Genomic DNA, 23587 nt, shown 5'->3' with positions numbered 1-23587 from the left:
TGTGATTGGCTGAATGTGAGGTAGAAGCGAGGCTTCGGAGTGTGTGATTGGCTGAATGTGAGGTAGAAGCGAGGCTTCGGAGTGTGTGATTGGCTGAATGTGAGGTAGAAGCGAGGCTTCGGAGTTTGTGATTGGCTGAATGTGAGGTAGAAGCGAGGCTTCGGAGTGTGTGATTGGCAGAATGTGAGGTAGAAGCGAGGCTTCGGAGTGTGTGATTGACTGAATGTGAGGTAGAAGCGAGGCTTCGGAGTGTGTGATTGGCTGAATGTGAGGTAGAAGCGAGGCTTCGGAGTGTGTGATTGGCTGAATGTGAGGTAGAAGCGAGGCTTCGGAGTTTGTGATTGGCTGAATGTGAGGTAGAAGCGAGGCTTCGGAGTGTGTGATTGGCTGAATGTGAGGTAGAAGCGAGGCTTCGGAGTTTGTGATTGGCTGAATGTGAGGTAGAAGCGAGGCTTCGGAGTGTGTGATTTGCTGAATGTGAGGTAGAAGCGAGGCTTCGGAGTGTGTGATTGGCTGAATGTGAGGTAGAAGCGAGGCTTCGGAGTGTGTGATTGGCTGAATGTGAGGTAGAAGCGAGGCTTCGGAGTGTGTGATTGGCTGAATGTGAGGTAGAAGCGAGGCTTCGGAGTGTGTGATTGGCTGAATGTGAGGTAGAAGCGGGGCTTCGGAGTGTGTGATTGGCTGAATGTGAGGTAGAAGCGAGGCTTCCGAGTGTGTGATTGGCTGAATGTGAGGTAGAAGCGAGGCTTCGGAGTGTGTGATTGGCTGAATGTGAGGTAGAAGCGAGGCTTCCGAGTGTGTGATTGACTGAATGTGAGGTAGAAGCGAGGCTTCGGAGTGTGTGATTGGCTGAATGTGAGGTAGAAGCGAGGCTTCGGAGTTTGTGATTGGCTGAATGTGAGGTAGAAGCGAGGCTTCGGAGTGTGTGATTGGCTGAATGTGAGGTAGAAGCGAGGCTTCCGAGTGTGTGATTGACTGAATGTGAGGTAGAAGCGAGGCTTCGGAGTGTGTTATTGGCTGAATGTGAGGTAGAAGCGAGGCTTCGGAGTGTGTGATTGGCTGAATGTGAGGTAGAAGCGAGGCTTCGGAGTGTGTGATTGGCTGAATGTGAGGTAGAAGCGAGGCTTCGGAGTGTGTGATTGGCTGAATGTGAGGTAGAAGCGAGGCTTCCGAGTGTGTGATTGGCTGAATGTGAGGTAGAAGCGAGGCTTCGGAGTGTGTGATTGGCTGAATGTGAGGTAGAAGCGAGGCTTCCGAGCGTGTGATTGGCTGAATGTGAGGTAGAAGCGAGGCTTCGGAGTGTGTGATTGGCTGAATGTGAGGTAGAAGCGAGGCTTCGGAGTGTGTGATTGGCTGAATGTGAGGTAGAAGCGAGGCTTCCGAGCGTGTGATTGGCTGAATGTGAGGTAGAAGCGAGGCTTCCGAGTGTGTGATTGGCTGAATGTGAGGTAGAAGCGAGGCTTCGGAGTGTGTGATTGGCTGGATGTGAGGTAGAAGTGAGGCTTCGGAGTGTGTGATTGGCTGAATGTTAGGTAGAAGCGAGGCTTCGGAGTGTGTGATTGGCTGAATGTGAGGTAGAAGCGAGGCTTCGGAGTGTGTGATTGGCTGAATGTGAGGTAGAAGCGTGGCTTCGGAGTGTGTGATTGGCTGAATGTGAGGTAGAAGCGAGGCTTCGGAGTGTGTGATTGGCTGAATGTGAGGTAGAAGCAAGGCTTCGGAGTGTGTGATTGGCTGAATGTGAGGTAGAAGCGGGGCTTCCGAGTGTGTGATTGGCTGAATGTGAGGTAGAAGAGAGCCTTCGGAATGTGTGATTGGCTGAATGTGAGGTAGAAGCGAGCCTTCGGAGTGTGTGATTGGCTGAATGTGAGGTAGAAGCGAGCCTTCGGAGCGTGTGATTGGCTGAATGTGAGGTAGAAGCGAGGCTTCGGAGTGTGTGATTGGCTGAATGTGAGGTAGAAGCGAGCCTTCGGAGTGTGTGATTGGCTGAATGTGAGGTAGAAGCGAGGCTTCGGAGCGTGTGATTGGCTGAATGTGAGGTAGAAGCGAGGCTTCGGAGCGTGTGATTGGCTGAATGTGAGGTAGAAGCGAGGCTTCGGAGTGTGTGATTGGCTGAATGTGAGGTAGAAGCGAGGCTTCGGAGTGTGTGATTGGCTGAATGTGAGGTAGAAGCGTGGCTTCGGAGTGTGTGATTGGCTGAATGTGAGGTAGAAGCGAGGCTTCGGAGTGTGTGATTAGCTGAATGTGAGGTAGAAGCGGGGCTTCCGAGTGTGTGATTGGCTAAATGTGAGGTAGAAGAGAGCCTTTGGAGTGTGTGATTGGCTGAATGTGAGGTAGAAGCGAGCCTTCGGAGTGTGTGATTGGCTGAATGTGAGGTAGAAGCGAGCCTTCGGAGCGTGTGATTGGCTGAATGTGAGGTAGAAGCGAGGCTTCGGAGTGTGTGATTGGCTGAATGTGAGGTAGAAGCGAGGCTTCGGAGTGTGTGATTGGCTGAATGTGAGGTAGAAGCGTGGCTTCCGAGTGTGTGATTGGCTGAATGTGAGGTAGAAGCGAGGCTTCGGAGTGTGTGATTGGCTGAATGTGAGGTAGAAGCGTGGCTTCGGAGTGTGTGATTGGCTGAATGTGAGGTAGAAGCGAGGCTTCGGAGTGTGTGATTGGCTGAATGTGAGGTAGAAGGGAGGCTTCGAAGTGTGTGATTGGCTGAATGTGAGGTAGAAGCGAGGCTTCGGAGTGTGTGATTGGCTGAATGTGAGGTAGAAGAGAGCCTTCGGAGTGTGTGATTGGCTGAAGGCGAGGTAGAAGCAAGGCTTCGGAGCGTGTGATTGGCTGAATGTGAGGAAGAGAGCCTTCGGAGTGTGTGATTGGCTGAATGTGAGGTAGAAGCGAGGCTTCGGAGTGTGTGATTGGCTGAATGTGAGGTAGAAGCGAGGCTTCGGAGTGTGTGATTGGCTGAATGTGAGGTAGAAGAGAGCCTTCGGAGTGTGTGATTGGCTGAATGTGAGGTAGAAGAGAGCCTTCGGAGTGTGTGATTGGCTGAATGTGAGGTAGAAGCAAGGCTTCGGAGTGTGTGATTGGCTGAAGGTGAGGTAGAAGCAAGGCTTCGGAGCGTGTGATTGGCTGAATGTGAGGTAGAAGCGAGGCTTCGGAGTGTGTGATTGGCTGTATGTGAGGTAGAAGCGAGGCTTCGGAGTGTGTGATTGGCTGAATGTGAGGTAGAAGCGAGCCTTCGGAGTGTGTGATTGGCTGAATGTGAGGTAGAAGCAAGGCTTCGGAGTGTGTGATTGGCTGAATGTGAGGTAGAAGAGAGCCTTCGGAGTGTGTGATTGGCTGAATTCGAGGTAGAAGCGAGGCTTCGGAGTGTGTGATTGGCTGAATGTGAGGTAGAAGCGAGGCTTCGGAGCGTGTGATTGGCTGCGACACGATTCTACGTCAGCTGACCCATGAGTGACACACTGCATTTATTCATGAGAAAGAGCACGTTCAATCCAATCACTGTGCTGGATTACTTATAACATGGATCATATCGTTTATATACGGAACGGAGCAGAAATGATTATGCGTTCCGATGCGTTTGGTGTGATTTTTGCTGTGGTTGTTGTCAGGTGCAGACGCTGGACGAGCAGGAGTGGGATCGGCTGCAACAGGCTAATGTTCTGGCTAACGTTGCTCACGCGTTCGAGAGCGATATGGACATGTCAGACGCTGAGGACGACAGAGAGACGGTCTTCAGTTCGATGGATCTTCTGTCTCCTGCTGGACAGGCAGACGCTCAAACCCTCGCCCTGATGCTGCAGGAGCAGCTCGACGCCATCAACAACGAGATACGGTACAGCACTCATGCTAACACACCATCAACAACGAGATACGGTACAGCACTCATGCTAACACACCATCAACAACGAGATACGGTACAGCACTCATGCTAACACACCATCAACAACGAGATACGGTACAGCACTCATGCTAACACACCATCAACAACAAGTTACAGTACAAAGCACTCATGCTAACACACCATCAACGAGATACAGTACACAGCACTCATGCTAACACACCATCAACAACGAGATACGGTACAGCACTCATGCTAACACACCATCAACAACGAGATACGGTACAGCACTCATGCTAACACACCATCAACAACGAGATACAGTACACAGCACTCATGCTAACACACCATCAACAACGAGATACGGTACAGCACTCATGCTAACACACCATCAACAACGAGATACGGTACACAGCACTCATGCTAACACACCATCAACAACGAGATACGGTACAGCACTCATGCTAACACACCATCAACAACGAGATACGGTACAGCACTCATGCTAACACACCATCAACAACGAGATACGGTACAGCACTCATGCTAACACACCATCAACAACGAGATACGGTACAGCACTCATGCAAACACACCATCAACAACGAGATACAGTACACAGCACTCATGCTAACACACCATCAACAACGAGATACGGTACAGCACTCATGCTAACACATCATCAACAACGAGATACAGTACACAGCACTCATGCTAACACACCATCAACAACGAGATACGGTACAGCACTCATGCTAACACACCATCAACAACGAGATACAGTACAGCACTCATGCTAATGCCATCAACAACGAGATACAGTACAGCACTCATGCTAACACACCATCAACAACGAGATACGATACAGCACTCATGCGAACAAACCATCAACAACGAGATACGGTACACAGCACTCATGCTAACACATCATCAACAACGAGATACAGTACACAGCACTCATGCTAACACACCATCAACAACGAGATACGGTACACAGCACTCATGCTAACACACCATCAACAACGAGATACAGTACACAGCACTCATGCTAACACACCATCAACAACGAGATACAGTACAGCACTCATGCTAACACATCATCAACAACGAGATACAGTACACAGCACTCATGCTAACACATCATCAACAACGAGATACGGTACACAGCACTCATGCTAACACACCATCAACAACGAGATACGGTACAGCACTCATGCTAACACATCATCAACAACGAGATACAGTACAGCACTCATGCTAACGCCATCAACAACGAGATACGGTACAGCACTCATGCTAACACACCATCAACAACGAGATACGGTACAGCACTCATGCTAACACACCATCAACAACGAGATACGGTACACAGCACTCATGCTAACACATCATCAACAACGAGATACGGTACACAGCACTCATGCTAACACATCATCAACAACGAGATACAGTACAGCACTCATGCTAACACATCATCAACAACGAGATACAGTACAGCACTCATGCTAACACACCATCAACAACGAGATACGGTACACAGCACTCATGCTAACACATCATCAACAACGAGATACAGTACAGCACTCATGCTAACACACCATCAACAACGAGATACGGTACACAGCACTCATGCTAACACATCATCAACAACGAGATACAGTACAGCACTCATGCTAACACATCATCAACAACGAGATACAGTACAGCACTCATGCTAACACACCATCAACAACGAGATACGGTACAGCACTCATGCTAACACATCATCAACAACGAGATACAGTACAGCACTCATGCTAACACATCATCAACAACGAGATACGGTACAGCACTCATGCTAACACACCATCAACAACGAGATACGGTACAGCACTCATGCTAACACATCATCAACAACGAGATACAGTACAGCACTCATGCTAACACACCATCAACAACGAGATACGGTACAGCACTCATGCTAACACATCATCAACAACGAGATACAGTACAGCACTCATGCTAACACATCATCAACAACGAGATACAGTACAGCACTCATGCTAACACACCATCAACAACGAGATACGGTACAGCACTCATGCTAACACACCATCAACAACGAGATACGGTACACAGCACTCATGCTAACACATCATCAACAACGAGATACAGTACAGCACTCATGCTAACACACCATCAACAACGAGATACGGTACAGCACTCATGCTAACACACCATCAACAACGAGATACAGTACAGCACTCATGCTAACACACCATCAACAACGAGATACGGTACAGCACTCATGCTAACACATCATCAACAACGAGATACAGTACACAGCACTCATGCTAACACATCATCAACAACGAGATATGGTACACAGCACTCATGCTAACACATCATCAACAACGAGATACAGTACAGCACTCATGCTAACACACCATCAACAACGAGATACAGTACAGCACTCATGCTAACACATCATCAACAACGAGATAAAGTACAGCACTCATGCTAACACACCATCAACAACGAGATACGGTACAGCACTCATGCTAACACATCATCAACAACGAGATACAGTACAGCACTCATGCTAACACATCATCAACAACGAGATATGGTACACAGCACTCATGCTAACACATCATCAACAACGAGATACAGTACACAGCACTCATGCTAACACATCATCAACAACGAGATACGGTACAGCACTCATGCTAACACACCATCAACAACGAGATACAGTACACAGCACTCATGCTAACACATCATCAACAACGAGATACGGTACAGCACTCATGCAAACACGCCATCAACAACGAGATACAGTACACAGCACTCATGCTAACACACCATCAACAACGAGATACGGTACACAGCACTCATGCTAACACACCATCAACAACGAGATACGGTACAGCACTCATGCTAACACACCATCAACAACGAGATACGGTACAGCACTCATGCTAACACACCATCAACAACGAGATACGGTACAGCACTCATGCAAACACACCATCAACAACGAGATACAGTACACAGCACTCATGCTAACACACCATCAACAACGAGATACGGTACAGCACTCATGCTAACACATCATCAACAACGAGATACAGTACACAGCACTCATGCTAACACACCATCAACAACGAGATACGGTACAGCACTCATGCTAACACACCATCAACAACGAGATACAGTACAGCACTCATGCTAATGCCATCAACAACGAGATACAGTACAGCACTCATGCTAACACACCATCAACAACGAGATACGATACAGCACTCATGCGAACAAACCATCAACAACGAGATACGGTACACAGCACTCATGCTAACACATCATCAACAACGAGATACAGTACACAGCACTCATGCTAACACACCATCAACAACGAGATACGGTACACAGCACTCATGCTAACACACCATCAACAACGAGATACAGTACACAGCACTCATGCTAACACACCATCAACAACGAGATACAGTACAGCACTCATGCTAACACATCATCAACAACGAGATACAGTACACAGCACTCATGCTAACACATCATCAACAACGAGATACGGTACACAGCACTCATGCTAACACACCATCAACAACGAGATACGGTACAGCACTCATGCTAACACACCATCAACAACGAGATACGGTACAGCACTCATGCTAACACACCATCAACAACGAGATACGGTACAGCACTCATGCTAACACATCATCAACAACGAGATACAGTACACAGCACTCATGCTAACACACCATCAACAACGAGATACAGTACAGCACTCATGCTAACACACCATCAACAACGAGATACAGTACACAGCACTCATGCTAACACACCATCAACAACGAGATACGGTACAGCACTCATGCTAACACACCATCAACAACGAGATACAGTACACAGCACTCATGCTAACACACCATCAACAACGAGATACAGTACAGCACTCATGCTAACACATCATCAACAACGAGATACAGTACACAGCACTCATGCTAACACATCATCAACAACGAGATACGGTACACAGCACTCATGCTAACACACCATCAACAACGAGATACGGTACAGCACTCATGCTAACACACCATCAACAACGAGATACGGTACAGCACTCATGCTAACACATCATCAACAACGAGATACAGTACACAGCACTCATGCTAACACATCATCAACAACGAGATACGGTACACAGCACTCATGCTAACACACCATCAACAACGAGATACGGTACAGCACTCATGCTAACACATCATCAACAACGAGATACAGTACAGCACTCATGCTAACGCCATCAACAACGAGATACGGTACAGCACTCATGCTAACACACCATCAACAACGAGATACGGTACAGCACTCATGCTAACACACCATCAACAACGAGATACGGTACACAGCACTCATGCTAACACATCATCAACAACGAGATACGGTACACAGCACTCATGCTAACACATCATCAACAACGAGATACAGTACAGCACTCATGCTAACACATCATCAACAACGAGATACAGTACAGCACTCATGCTAACACACCATCAACAACGAGATACGGTACACAGCACTCATGCTAACACATCATCAACAACGAGATACAGTACAGCACTCATGCTAACACACCATCAACAACGAGATACGGTACACAGCACTCATGCTAACACATCATCAACAACGAGATACAGTACAGCACTCATGCTAACACATCATCAACAACGAGATACAGTACAGCACTCATGCTAACACACCATCAACAACGAGATACGGTACACAGCACTCATGCTAACACATCATCAACAACGAGATACGGTACAGCACTCATGCAAACACACCATCAACAACGAGATACAGTACAGCACTCATGCTAACACATCATCAACAACGAGATACAGTACAGCACTCATGCTAACACATCATCAACAACGAGATACAGTACAGCACTCATGCTAACACATCATCAACAACGAGATACGGTACAGCACTCATGCTAACACACCATCAACAACGAGATACGGTACAGCACTCATGCTAACACATCATCAACAACGAGATTCAGTACAGCACTCATGCTAACACACCATCAACAACGAGATACGGTACAGCACTCATGCTAACACATCATCAACAACGAGATACAGTACAGCACTCATGCTAACACATCATCAACAACGAGATACAGTACAGCACTCATGCTAACACACCATCAACAACGAGATACGGTACAGCACTCATGCTAACACACCATCAACAACGAGATACGGTACACAGCACTCATGCTAACACATCATCAACAACGAGATACAGTACAGCACTCATGCTAACACACCATCAACAACGAGATACGGTACAGCACTCATGCTAACACACCATCAACAACGAGATACAGTACAGCACTCATGCTAACACACCATCAACAACGAGATACGGTACAGCACTCATGCTAACACATCATCAACAACGAGATACAGTACACAGCACTCATGCTAACACATCATCAACAACGAGATATGGTACACAGCACTCATGCTAACACATCATCAACAACGAGATACAGTACAGCACTCATGCTAACACACCATCAACAACGAGATACAGTACAGCACTCATGCTAACACATCATCAACAACGAGATAAAGTACAGCACTCATGCTAACACACCATCAACAACGAGATACGGTACAGCACTCATGCTAACACATCATCAACAACGAGATACAGTACAGCACTCATGCTAACACATCATCAACAACGAGATATGGTACACAGCACTCATGCTAACACATCATCAACAACGAGATACAGTACACAGCACTCATGCTAACACATCATCAACAACGAGATACGGTACAGCACTCATGCTAACACACCATCAACAACGAGATACAGTACACAGCACTCATGCTAACACATCATCAACAACGAGATACGGTACAGCACTCATGCAAACACGCCATCAACAACGAGATACGGTACAGCACTCATGCTAACACACCATCAACAACGAGATACAGTACACAGCACTCATGCTAACACATCATCAACAACGAGATACGGTACAGCACTCATGCAAACACATCATCAACAACGAGATACAGTAAAGCACTCATGCTAACACACCATCAACACCGAGATACAGTACAGCACTCATGCTAACACGGCATCAACAACGAGATACAGTACAGCACTCATGCTAACACATCATCAACAACGAGATGCGGTACAGCACTCATGCAAACACATCATCAACAACGAGATACAGTACAGCACTCATGCAAACACACCATCAACAACGAGATACAGTACAGCACTCATGCAAACACACCATCAACAACGAGATACAGTACAGCACTCATGCTAACGCCATCAACAACGAGATACAGTACAGCACTCATGCTAACACACCATCAACAACGAGATACAGTACAGCACTCATGCTAACACACCATCAACAACGAGATACAGTACAGCACTCATGCTAACACACCATCAACAACGAGATACAGTACACAGCACTCATGCTAACACATCATCAACAACGAGATACGGTACAGCACTCATGCAAACACACCATCAACAACGAGATACAGTACAGCACTCATGCTAACACACCATCAACAACGAGATACAGTACACAGCACTCATGCTAACACATCATCAACAACGAGATACGGTACAGCACTCATGCTAACACACCATCAACAACGAGATACAGTACAGCACTCATGCTAACACACCATCAACAACGAGATACGGTACAGCACTCATGCTAACACATCATCAACAACGAGATACGGTACAGCACTCATGCTGACACACCATCAACAACGAGATACAGTACAGCACTCATGCTAACACACCATCAACAACGAGATACAGTACAGCACTCATGCTAACACACCATCAACAACGAGATACGGTACAGCACTCATGCTAACACATCATCAACAACGAGATACAGTACAGCACTCATGCTAACACACCATCAACAACGAGATACAGTACAGCACTCATGCTAACACATCATCAACAACGAGATACGGTACAGCACTCATGCAAACACACCATCAACAACGAGATACAGTACAGCACTCATGCTAACACACCATCAACAACGAGATACAGTACACAGCACTCATGCAAACACATCATCAACAACGAGATACAGTACAGCACTCATGCTAACACATCATCAACAACGAGATACAGTACAGCACTCATGCAAACACGCCATCAACAACGAGATACGGTACAGCACTCATGCAAACACATCATCAACAACGAGATACGGTACAGCACTCATGCAAACACATCATCAACAACGAGATACGGTACAGCACTCATGCTAACACACCATCAACAACGAGATACAGTACAGCACTCATGCTAACACACCATCAACAACGAGATACAGTACACAGCACTCATGCTAACACACCATCAACAACGAGATACAGTACACAGCACTCATGCTAACACACCATCAACAACGAGATACAGTACAGCACTCATGCTAACACACCATCAACAACGAGATACAGTACACAGCACTCATGCTAACACATCATCAACAACGAGATACAGTACACAGCACTCATGCTAACACACCATCAACAACGAGATACAGTACAGCACTCATGCAAACACATCATCAACAACGAGATACAGTACAGCACTCATGCTAACACACCATCAACAACGAGATACGGTACACAGCACTCATGCTAACACACCATCAACAACGAGATACAGTACACAGCACTCATGCAAACACATCATCAACAACGAGATACAGTAAAGCACTCATGCTAACACATCATCAACAACGAGATACAGTACAGCACTCATGCTAACACATCATCAACAACGAGATACGGTACAGCACTCATGCAAACACATCATCAACAACGAGATACAGTACAGCACTCATGCAAACACACCATCAACAACGAGATACAGTACAGCACTCATGCTAACACATCATCAACAACGAGATACAGTAAAGCACTCATGCTAACACACCATCAACAACGAGATACAGTACAGCACTCATGCTAACACATCATCAACAACGAGATACAGTAAAGCACTCATGCTAACACACCATCAACAACGAGATACGGTACAGCACTCATGCTAACACACCATCAACAACGAGATACAGTACAGCACTCATGCTAACACATCATCAACAACGAGATACAGTACAGCACTCATGCTAACACATCATCAACAACGAGATACAGTACAGCACTCATGCTAACACACCATCATCAACGAGATACGGTACAGCACTCATGCAAACACACCATCAACAACGAGATACAGTACAGCACTCATGCAAACACATCATCAACAACGAGATACAGTACAGCACTCATGCTAACACATCATCAACAACGAGATACGGTACAGCACTCATGCAAACACATCATCAACAACGAGATACAGTACAGCACTCATGCTAACACATCATCAACAACGAGATACAGTACAGCACTCATGCTAACACATCATCAACAACGAGATACGGTACAGCACTCATGCAAACACATCATCAACAACGAGATACGGTACAGCACTCATGCTAACACATCATCAACAACGAGATACAGTACAGCACTCATGCTAACACACCATCAACAACGAGATACAGTACAGCACTCATGCTAACACATCATCAACAACGAGATACGGTACAGCACTCATGCAAACACATCATCAACAACGAGATACAGTACAGCACTCATGCTAACACACCATCAACAACGAGATACAGTACAGCACTCATGCAAACACACCATCAACAACGAGATACGGTACACAGCACTCATGCTAACACATCATCAACAACGAGATACGGTACAGCACTCATGCTAACACACCATCAACAACGAGATACAGTACAGCACTCATGCTAACACACCATCAACAACGAGATACAGTACACAGCACTCATGCTAACACATCATCAACAACGAGATACAGTACAGCACTCATGCTAACACATCATCAACAACGAGATACAGTACAGCACTCATGCTAACACACCATCAACAACGAGATACAGTACACAGCACTCATGCTAACACATCATCAACAACGAGATACGGTACAGCACTCATGCAAACACACCATCAACAACGAGATACGGTACAGCACTCATGCTAACACATCATCAACAACGAGATACGGTTCAGCACTCATGCTAACACACCATCAACAACGAGATACAGTACAGCACTCATGCTAACACACCATCAACAACGAGATACAGTACAGCACTCATGCGAACAAACCATCAACAACGAGATACGGTACAGCACTCATGCTAACACATCATCAACAACGAGATACAGTACAGCACTCATGCTAACACACCATCAACAACGAGATACAGTACAGCACTCATGCTAACACATCATCAACAACGAGATACGGTACAGCACTCTGCTAACACATCATCAACAACGAGATACAGTACAGCACTCATGCTAACACATCATCAACAACGAGATACAGTACAGCACTCATGCTAACACATCATCAACAACGAGATACAGTACAGCACTCATGCTAACACATCATCAACAACGAGATACGGTACAGCACTCTGCTAACACATCATCAACAACGAGATACAGTACAGCACTCATGCAAACACATCATCAACAACGAGATACAGTACAGCACTCATGCTAACACATCATCAACAACGAGATACGGTACAGCACTCATGCAAACACATCATCAACAACGAGATACAGTACAGCACTCATGCTAACACATCATCAACAACGAGATACAGTACAGCACTCATGCTAACACATCATCAACAACGAGATACGGTACAGCACTCATGCAAACACATCATCAACAACGAGATACGGTACAGCACTCATGCTAACACATCATCAACAACGAGATACAGTACAGCACTCATGCTAACACACCATCAACAACGAGATACAGTACAGCACTCATGCTAACACATCATCAACAACGAGATACGGTACAGCACTCATGCAAACACATCATCAACAACGAGATACAGTACAGCACTCATGCTAACACACCATCAACAACGAGATACAGTACAGCACTCATGCAAACACACCATCAACAACGAGATACGGTACACAGCACTCATGCTAACACATCATCAACAACGAGATACGGTACAGCACTCATGCTAACACACCATCAACAACGAGATACAGTACAGCACTCATGCTAACACACCATCAACAACGAGATACAGTACACAGCACTCATGCTAACACATCATCAACAACGAGATACAGTACAGCACTCATGCTAACACATCATCAACAACGAGATACAGTACAGCACTCATGCTAACACACCATCAACAACGAGATACAGTACACAGCACTCATGCTAACACATCATCAACAACGAGATACGGTACAGCACTCATGCAAACACACCATCAACAACGAGATACGGTACAGCACTCATGCTAACACATCATCAACAACGAGATACGGTTCAGCACTCATGCTAACACACCATCAACAACGAGATACAGTACAGCACTCATGCTAACACACCATCAACAACGAGATACAGTACAGCACTCATGCTAACACACCATCAACAACGAGATACAGTACAGCACTCATGCTAACACATCATCAACAACGAGATACAGTACAGCACTCATGCTAACACACCATCAACAACGAGATACAGTACAGCACTCATGCTAACACATCATCAACAACGAGATACGGTACAGCACTCTGCTAACACATCATCAACAACGAGATACAGTACAGCACTCATGCTAACACATCATCAACAACGAGATACAGTACAGCACTCAAACAGCACTCATGCTAACACATCATCAACAACGAGATACAGTACAGCACTCATGCAAACACATCATCAACAACGAGATACGGTACAGCACTCATGCAAACACATCATCAACAACGAGATACAGTACAGCACTCATGCAAACACACCATCAACAACGAGATACAGTACAGCACTCATGCTAACACATCATCAACAACGAGATACGGTACAGCACTCATGCAAACACATCATCAACAACGAGATACAGTACAGCACTCATGCAAACACACCATCAACAACGAGATACAGTACAGCACTCATGCTAACACACCATCAACAACGAGATACAGTACAGCACTCATGCAAACACACCATCAACAACGAGATACGGTACACAGCACTCATGCTAACACATCATCAACAACGAGATACGGTACAGCACTCATGCTAACACACCATCAACAACGAGATACAGTACAGCACTCATGCAAACACATCATCAACAACGAGATACAGTACAGCACTCATGCTAACACACCATCAACAACGAGATACAGTACAGCACTCATGCTAACACATCATCAACAACGAGATACAGTACAGCACTCATGCTAACACACCATCAACAACGAGATACAGTACACAGCACTCATGCTAACACGGCATCAACATTTTGTTTGATCATAATGGTGACACGAACATCTGCGGGTGCATTATGAAGCTTGTGTAAAGACTACGCTCTCTTCTGAACATAGGCGGAGCTGCAGCTCATTTGCATTTAAAGGGACACACACAAAAACGGCGTGTTTTTGCTCACATACAAAAAGGGCAAATTTGACAAGCTTTAATAAATGATTTTGAGCTGAAATTTCAGACACATTCTGGGGACACCATAGATTTATATTACATCTGGTGAAAAGGGGCTTGATATATCACCTTTTAAGTACAAATTGACAGGCCTGGATTTTCTGATTTCTTTGGTCTTGATAAGTTTGATTTATTTCCCTGTCATGTGCAGTGTTGCGCTCTGAACCTGTGTGTGTGTGTGTGTGTGCTGACAGGATGATCCAGGAGGAGAAGGAGAACACGACGCTGAGAGCCGAGCAGATCGAGTCTCGAGTGGGCAGTGGAGAGGATCTGGGCCGCTTCCGGTCCTTCCTCAGCGAGTCTCCACCTGGATCAGGACACAACACACCCCGCCGAGAGCTCGACCGCATGGGGGTCATGACCCTGGTGAGTGTGTGTGTGTGTGTGTGTGTCTCGCCGACCCTCCCGAGAGCTCGACCGCATCGGTCTTGACCCTGGTGAGTGTGTGTGTGTGTGTGTGTGTGTGTGTGTGTGTGTGTGTGTGTGTCTCGCCGGCCCTCCCGAGAGCTCGACCGCATGGGGGTCATGACCCTGGTGAGTGTGTGTGTGTGTGTGAGTGTGTGTGTGTGTGTGTGTGTGTGTCTCGCCGGCCCTCCCGAGAGCTCGACCGCATGGGGGTCTTGACCCTGGTTAGTGTGTGTGTGTGTTCTTGTAAACCTGGTTTATGAGGACATCTCCATCTTTGTCTCCATAAAACAAACGGCTTAAAAAAACATACTAAATGTTTGTTTGTTTTTTAAATGCAGTGTTGGCTGTGTTCCTGCTGTTAATGCGTGTGTTATCCACAGTATTCCTGCGCCCCATGACGCTTTGCGCGAATTATGGATGCAACTTCCGTTAAGGTGTAAACGATCAGTGAAAGACTCTAAACTGTGTACAATGACATTACATTATTCCACCCCCCCTTCAACCTTTGAACATTAAAAGGACATTTAAAAGTGTAAAAGCATCATCAAGGTACTTTCAATATACCATGAATAACCCCAAAAGCACGATTCTTTCCACAGCCAAATCTGACGGTTAAATATCACTGTGGTAATCTGTATTATGTAACATATGTTGGCTTAATCATTTTTATTATTATTATTTAGCTACTTCAGCATTGCGTGATACTATTTCAAGGTGATTTCAGTCATTTTGACAAAAAATAATTTGTATGTACCTGTGAAAACAAACCTGGAAAGAGACGTGAGGATTTGGGGAGAAAAAAAGACCTTCTTTGTTCATTCCAGTGAATTATTAATGGCATATAGGCCTATCGTAAATTAAATAGTTGAGAACAGACCACAAATGTGCACTAGCCTATATGTTGACCTTTTTCATACTGTATACAGCAGAATGCAAAAGGAAAAAAGAAAACAATCATGAGGAAAAGAATGCAGTGACTGAAAAGAGCTCTTGCCATAGATACTCTTGTTATAACGTCACGTTAAGTGTTACGTTATTCTCATACCATTCTTAAATAAAACATGAAAGAAAACTGATAGCTCATCGAGTCAAACTGACGGATAAGCTTTATTTGTAGGGCAAACTTATGATTTGAAATGATTCGTTTCAGTCTTTTTTAATGGAAGTTCACCAAACCGGAAGTACCACCCATAATTCAAACGCAGTAAGCTCGTCAGGAATAAGGTGGATAGAGGAAGTTTACTGGAGGTCTTCCTGCTGGTTCCACTTCGGGGAATGAGTGATTAGACCTGGAGGAGATAAAGCCTGAGCACTGTTTACTCTGGACAACACGAGCCGTCACGATAGCAGCGCTCGCCTCCACGTCTGTCTTCAGTGTTTAAAAGACCAAGAGCAAGCAACTGAGCGAACAATAATAATAATAAACATTTAAATGTATAGCACTTTTCATATTTGGAATGCAACTCAAAGTACTTCACAAGCATAAAAACAAATAATGCTAATACAAATTCACATATAAAGATATTCGAAAACAACTATAAAAGGTACAAAACGATGACTTTAGAAAGACACACAGCGCTTGAAGATTACGAATAGATGAGCGCGTGCTCATAATAGACGAATAGATGAGCGCGTGCTCATAATAGACGAGTAGATGAGCGCGTGCTCATAATAGACGAATAGATGAGCGCGTGCTCATAATAGACGAATAGATGAGCGCGTGCTCATAATAGACGAATAGATGAGCGCGTGCTCATAATAGAAGAGTAGATGAGCGCGTGCTCATAATAGACGAGTAGATGAGCGCGTGCTCATAATAGAAGAGTAGATGAGCGCGTGCTCATAATAGACGAATAGATGAGCGCGTGCTCATAATAGACGAATAGATGAGCGCGTGCTCATAATAGACAAATAGATGAGCGCGTGCTCATAATAGACGAATAGATGAGCGCGTGCTCATAATAGACGAATAGATGAGCGCGTGCTCATAATAGAAGAGTAGATGAGCGCGTGCTCATAATAGAAGAGTAGATGAGCGCGTGCTCATAATAGACGAATAGATGAGCGCGTGCTCATAATAGAAGAGTAGATGAGCGCGTGCTCATAATAGACGAATAGATGAGCGCGTGCTCATAATAGACGAATAGATGAGCGCGTGCTCATAATAGAAGAGTAGATGAGCGCGTGCTCATAATAGACGAATAGATGAGCGCGTGCTCATAATAGACGAGTAGATGAGCGCGTGCTCATAATAGACGAATAGATGAGCGCGTGCTCATAATAGACGAATAGATGAGCGCGTGCTCATAATAGACGAGTAGATGAGCGCGTGCTCATAATAGACGAGTAGATGAGCGCGTGCTCATAATAGACGAATAGATGAGCGCGTGCTCATAATAGACGAATAGATGAGCGCGTGCTCATAATAGACGAGTAGATGAGCGCGTGCTCATAATAGACGAGTAGATGAGCGCGTGCTCATAATAGACGAATAGATGAGCGCGTGCTCATAATAGAAGAGTAGATGAGCGCGTGCTCATAATAGACGAATAGATGAGCGCGTGCTCATAATAGACGAATAGATGAGCGCGTGCTCATAATAGACGAATAGATGAGCGCGTGCTCATAATAGACGAATAGATGAGCGCGTGCTCATAATAGACGAATAGATGAGCGCGTGCTCATAATAGACGAATAGATGAGCGCGTGCTCATAATAGAAGAGTAGATGAGCGCGTGCTCATAATAGACGAGTAGATGAGCGCGTGCTCATAATAGAAGAGTAGATGAGCGCGTGCTCATAATAGACGAGTAGATGAGCGCGTGCTCATAATAGACGAGTAGATGAGCGCGTGCTCATAATAGACGAATAGATGAGCGCATGCTCATAATAGACGAGTAGATGAGCGCGTGCTCATAATAGACGAGTAGATGAGCGCGTGCTCATAATAGAAGAGTAGATGAGCGCGTGCTCATAATAGACGAATAGATGAGCGCGTGCTCATAATAGACGAATAGATGAGCGCATGCTCATAATAGAAGAGTAGATGAGCGCGTGCTCATAATAGACGAGTAGATGAGCGCGTGCTCATAATAGACGAGTAGATGAGCGCGTGCTCATAATAGACGAGTAGATGAGCGCGTGCTCATAATAGAAGAGTAGATGAGCGCGTGCTCATAATAGAAGAGTAGATGCGCGCGTGCTCATAATAGAAGAGTAGATGAGCGCGTGCTCATAATAGACGAGTAGATGAGCGCGTGCTCATAATAGACGAGTAGATGAGCGCGTGCTCATAATAGACGAGTAGATGAGCGCGTGCTCATAATAGAAGAGTAGATGAGCGCGTGCTCATAATAGAAGAGTAGATGAGCGCGTGCTCATAATAGAAGAGTAGATGAGCGCGTGCTCATAATAGACGAGTAGATGAGCGCGTGCTCATAATAGACGAGTAGATGAGCGCGTGCTCATAATAGATCTGCTCATTTAATCTGATCACGTTTGGCTCGACTGCAGCGTTCGGGCGTTTGAGGATCATTAATGAAGTACTTGCACTGAGACTGTGATGTACTTCTGATTTTAAATCAAACGGCTCAATAGTTTCCAGTTATGTGTGTTTAGGATGTGCTCCCTAGTTCCTGTGTAAAAATGTTGAGGCAAATTCCAGACAAGTCACTTTACCGCCAAACTTTATTTGTTGTAATCAGCTGACACCCTAAAAGCTGTAGTTCAGTGTGATTGTCCCAGTCCACAACAAGTAACCGAAGCTCTCGCTCAAGCAAGCGATCTTTACGTTAGTCATTGCGCTGATAGAGGTGACGCGTGTCATCTCCCGAAAACTCATCATGCCACCGAAACTGTTTAGTGTCAGAAATGCCAGTGTTTCTGTCCAGAGTGAACAGTGTGTGTGTGTGTGTTCACGTGTCTCTCCTCAGCACTGACGTTGATGCCTCCTGCTTTTCTCGTGTGTGTGTGTGTGTGTGTGTGTGTGTGTGTGTGTGTGTGTGTGTGTGTGTGTGCGTGCGTGCGCGCGCGTGTTCACGTGTCTTTCCTCAGCACTGATGTTGATGCCTCCTGCTTTTCTCGTGTGTGTGTGTGTGTCTCTAGATCTTTTCTCACCAGCTTCTGTGCTTTAATCTGAAACGCTGCTAACTGCCTGTTTCTTCTCTTTCTCCATTTGCTTGCGCTTCAACAGCCTAGCGATTTGCGGAAGCATCGTAGGAAGGTAATTTAGAGAACCTGCGCGTGTGTGACCGGTTCTGGACATGTGAACATGCACACGTGTAGAGCTCACACACACCACACACACATGTACACACAATCCACTGCAGTGTCTCGCTCAGATCCATCCAATCAGCATGAGACGCAGCGCATGAAGGCTCGCCCCACACTTTCTCTCTTTTTCATGCTTTATTTGAACATTCAGTTTACACTATGGTACAACAAAATTAGAACATCACAATAGTTAAGAGTAACACCAATAGAGAAAGTAAAAAACAAAACAAAAACATGAACAACCAGTACCATAGCTCAAAGTAAAAACAGACAGTCTGCTGAAAAAGAAAAGGAAAGAAGAGGGCATTACACAAATTAATTAAAATTACACATTAAATACACATTTTCTCTTTTAAATAATCAGTTTTTCTCAGATGTACATCACAATGCAGAAGGAGAGATCTGATGTGCTGAAGAAAATGTGCATTTTATGTGTACAGTATTTCAACTTATTTGATGTTCCTATGATGGACATAAAACAAAAGATCAAAGCAATGATGTGGAAACACTTCCCTTCATAAACTGATGTTAAATCACACACACCAATAAGCCCTGCTTATTAATGTTATTATACAAAACCGTATATGTGCAACCCCATCTTCTGTGCAACGCTAAAGATGAAGGTCAATTTGGCTCCAAAAAAACAACAACAATGTGTTCATCAACGTTTGATAGAGTAAATGATGACAGAATGATCACCAGTGCCATATAGCTTCTTAACATCTAATTCAGTCATATATCAAACACGTATGCCTTGTGTAATTGTCATTAAATAGGGAGCCGAGCAGGGGAAAAAGTATTGTTTTTTTAATCTACATTTTGCAAACAAAGAATACATGTATAAATTTCATCAGATTGAAAATGAGCTTCAGAAACGATAATAATAATGTTGAGACTGTGTGTTTTAGGTCCGTGTGTTTAACTGATGTTGTGTGTGTGTGTGTGTGTAGTGTGCTCAGGACGATAAAGCCACCATCAGATGTGAGACGTCTCCTCCGTCCACGCCGTCCTTCATGCGACTCCATAAGGGATCGCTACACACCTCGAGCCACGAGGACATCAGAGACGTGCGCAGGTCAGTGACGCTAGCTCATCTTCAGGCTAAGACCTGGGTCAGATTGTAACATTTTAGCCCCATTTCAGCACGATCCGTTTTACGTAAACGACAACGGGCGTCGGGACGCAGGATTCGATCGTTTCATCTCGTGTAGTGTGTCATAGTGGAACCAACCGACTAGCGTCCGCAGAGCTTCACGACATCATAAAAAGACTAGCATCTTTGTGAGTGAGTGAGTGTGTGAGTGAGTGTGTGAGTGAGTGAAGTGAACGAGAGTAGAGTGTTTGTGTGAGTGTGTGAGAGTGTGTGAGTAAGAGTGAGTGTGTGTGTGAGAGTGTGTGTGAGAGTGTGTGTGAGAGAGTGAGAGTGTGTGTGAGAGTTGAGTGAGAGTGTGTGAGAGAGTGTGTGAGAGAGTGTGTGAGAGAGTGTTTGAGAGAGTGTGTGAGAGAGTGTGTGAGGGAGTGTGTGAGAGAGTGTGTGAGAGTTGAGTGTGTGAGAGTTGAGTGTGTGAGAGTTGAGTGTGTGAGAGTTGAGTGTGTGAGAGTGTGTGTGAGAGAGTGAGAGTGTGTGTGAGAGTTGAGTGAGAGTGTGTGTGAGAGAGTGAGAGTGTGTGTGAGAGTTGAGTGAGAGTGTGTGTGTGAGAGTGTGTGTGAGAGTGTGTGTGAGAGAGTGAGAGTGTGTGTGAGAGTTGAGTGAGAGTGTGTGAGAGAGTGTGTGAGAGAGTGTGTGAGAGAGTGTTTGAGAGAGTGTGTGAGGGAGTGTGTGAGGGAGTGTGTGAGAGAGTGTGTGAGAGTTGAGTGTGTGAGAGTTGAGTGTGTGAGAGTTGAGTGTGTGAGAGTTGAGTGTGAGAGAGTGAGAGTGTATGTGTGTGAGAGTGTATGTGTGTGAGAGTGTATGTGTGTGAGAGTGTATGTGTGAGAGAGTGTGTGAGAGAGTGTGTGAGAGAGTGTGTGAGAGAGTGTGTGAGTGCGTGTGTGAGTGCGTGTGTGAGTGCGTGTGTGAGTGCGTGTGTGAGTGCGTGTGAGAGTGCGTGTGAGTGCGTGTGACAGTTGAGTGTGAGTGAGAGAGAAAGAGTGAGAGAGTGAGTGTGTGTGAGTTGAGTGAGTAAGAGCGTGAGAGTGCGTGAGAGAGCGTGAGAGTGCGTGAGAGAGCGTGAGAGTGTGTGAGAGAGCCTGTGCGTGAGAAAGCATGAGAGTTAGAGAGAGTGAGAGTGCGTGAGAGTGCGTGAGAGAGCGTGAGAGAGCGTGAGAGTGCGTGAGAGTGCGTGAGAGAGCGTGAGAGTACGTGAAAGTGAGAGAGAGTGAGAGAGCGTGAGAGTGCGTGAGAGTGCGTGAGAGTGAGAGAGAGTGAGAGCGCGAGAGTGAGAGAGAGTGAGAGCGCGAGAGTGAGAGAGAGTGAGAGTGCGTGAGAGCGAGAGTGCGTGAGAGCGAGAGAGAGCGCGAGAGCGTGAGAGTGCGTGAGAGCGTGAAAGTGCGTGAAAGTGCGTGAGAGTGCGTGAGAGAGCGTGAGAGTGCGTGAGAGAGCGTGAGAGAGCGTGAGAGTGCGTGAGAGAGCCTGTGTGTGAGAAAGAGTGAGAGAGAGTGAGAGTGCGTGAGAGTGAGAGTGCGTGAGAGTGAGAGTGCGTGAGAGTGCGTGAGAGTGCGTGAAAGTGAGAGAGAGTGAGAGTGCGTGAGAGTGCGTGAGAGAGCGTGAAAGTGAGAGAGCGTGAGAGTGCGTGAGAGTGCGTGAGAGTGCGTGAGAGAGCGTGAGAGTGAGAGAGAGTGAGAGTGCGTGAGAGTGCGTGAGAGTGCGTGAGAGAGCGTGAGAGTGAGAGAGAGTGAGAGAGCGTGAGAGAGCGTGAGAGTGCGTGAGAGTGCGTGAGAGAGCGTGAGAGTGAGAGTGCGTGAGAGCGCGTGAGAGAGCGTGAGAGTGAGAGTGCGTGAGAGCGCGAGAGAGAGTGAGAGGGCGTGAGAGCGCGAGAGAGAGTGAGAGAGAGTGAGAGAGCGTGAGAGTGCGTGAGAGTGGGTGAGAGAGCGTGAGAGTGCGTGAGAGTGCGTGAGAGAGCGTGAGAGAGCGTGAGAGAGCGTGAGAGAGGGTGAGAGAGCGTGAGAGTGCGTGAGAGTGCGTGAGAGTGCGTGAGAGAGCGTGAGAGAGCGTGAGTGCCTGAGAGTGCGTGAGAGTGCGAGAGAGTGCCTGAGAGTGCGTGAGAGTGCGTGAGAGTTGAGTGTAAGAGAGTAAGAGTGAGAGAGTAAGTGCGTGAGAGTGCGTGAGAGTGCGTGAGAGAGCGTGAGAGAGCGTGAGAGAGCGTGAGAGAGCGTGAGAGTGCGTGAGAG

At 45.9% G+C, this 23587-nt stretch overlaps 1 protein-coding gene across 21 annotated transcripts in view; it reads left to right on the top strand.

Moving 5' to 3' along the window:
- The window catches only part of ppfia1 (PTPRF interacting protein alpha 1), a 125330-nt gene that overhangs the window by 64116 nt on the left and 37627 nt on the right, over window positions 1-23587 (top strand). For 8 of the 21 annotated variants that reach the window (XM_077232497.1, XM_077232483.1, XM_077232488.1 and 5 more), the window contains 4 exons: window positions 3600-3823; window positions 15733-15904; window positions 20139-20168; window positions 21169-21293. In XM_077232497.1, the coding sequence (XP_077088612.1) occupies window positions 3600-3823; window positions 15733-15904; window positions 20139-20168; window positions 21169-21293 (551 nt within the window). The remainder of the gene's footprint in view (window positions 1-3599; window positions 3824-15732; window positions 15905-20138; window positions 20169-21168; window positions 21294-23587) is intronic. The other 13 variants (XM_077232498.1, XM_077232502.1, XM_077232487.1 and 10 more) reach the window with 3 other exon arrangements.

This window comes from Siphateles boraxobius, unplaced genomic scaffold (genome assembly GCF_051911475.1).
Source record: "Siphateles boraxobius isolate OS27281-9 unplaced genomic scaffold, OSU_SipBor_1 172, whole genome shotgun sequence".
In the NCBI taxonomy this organism is placed as follows: Eukaryota; Metazoa; Chordata; class Actinopteri; order Cypriniformes; family Leuciscidae; genus Siphateles; species Siphateles boraxobius.
The sequence above is the reverse complement of the archived record's forward strand: the minus strand, read 5'-3'. Positions and strand labels throughout refer to the sequence as shown.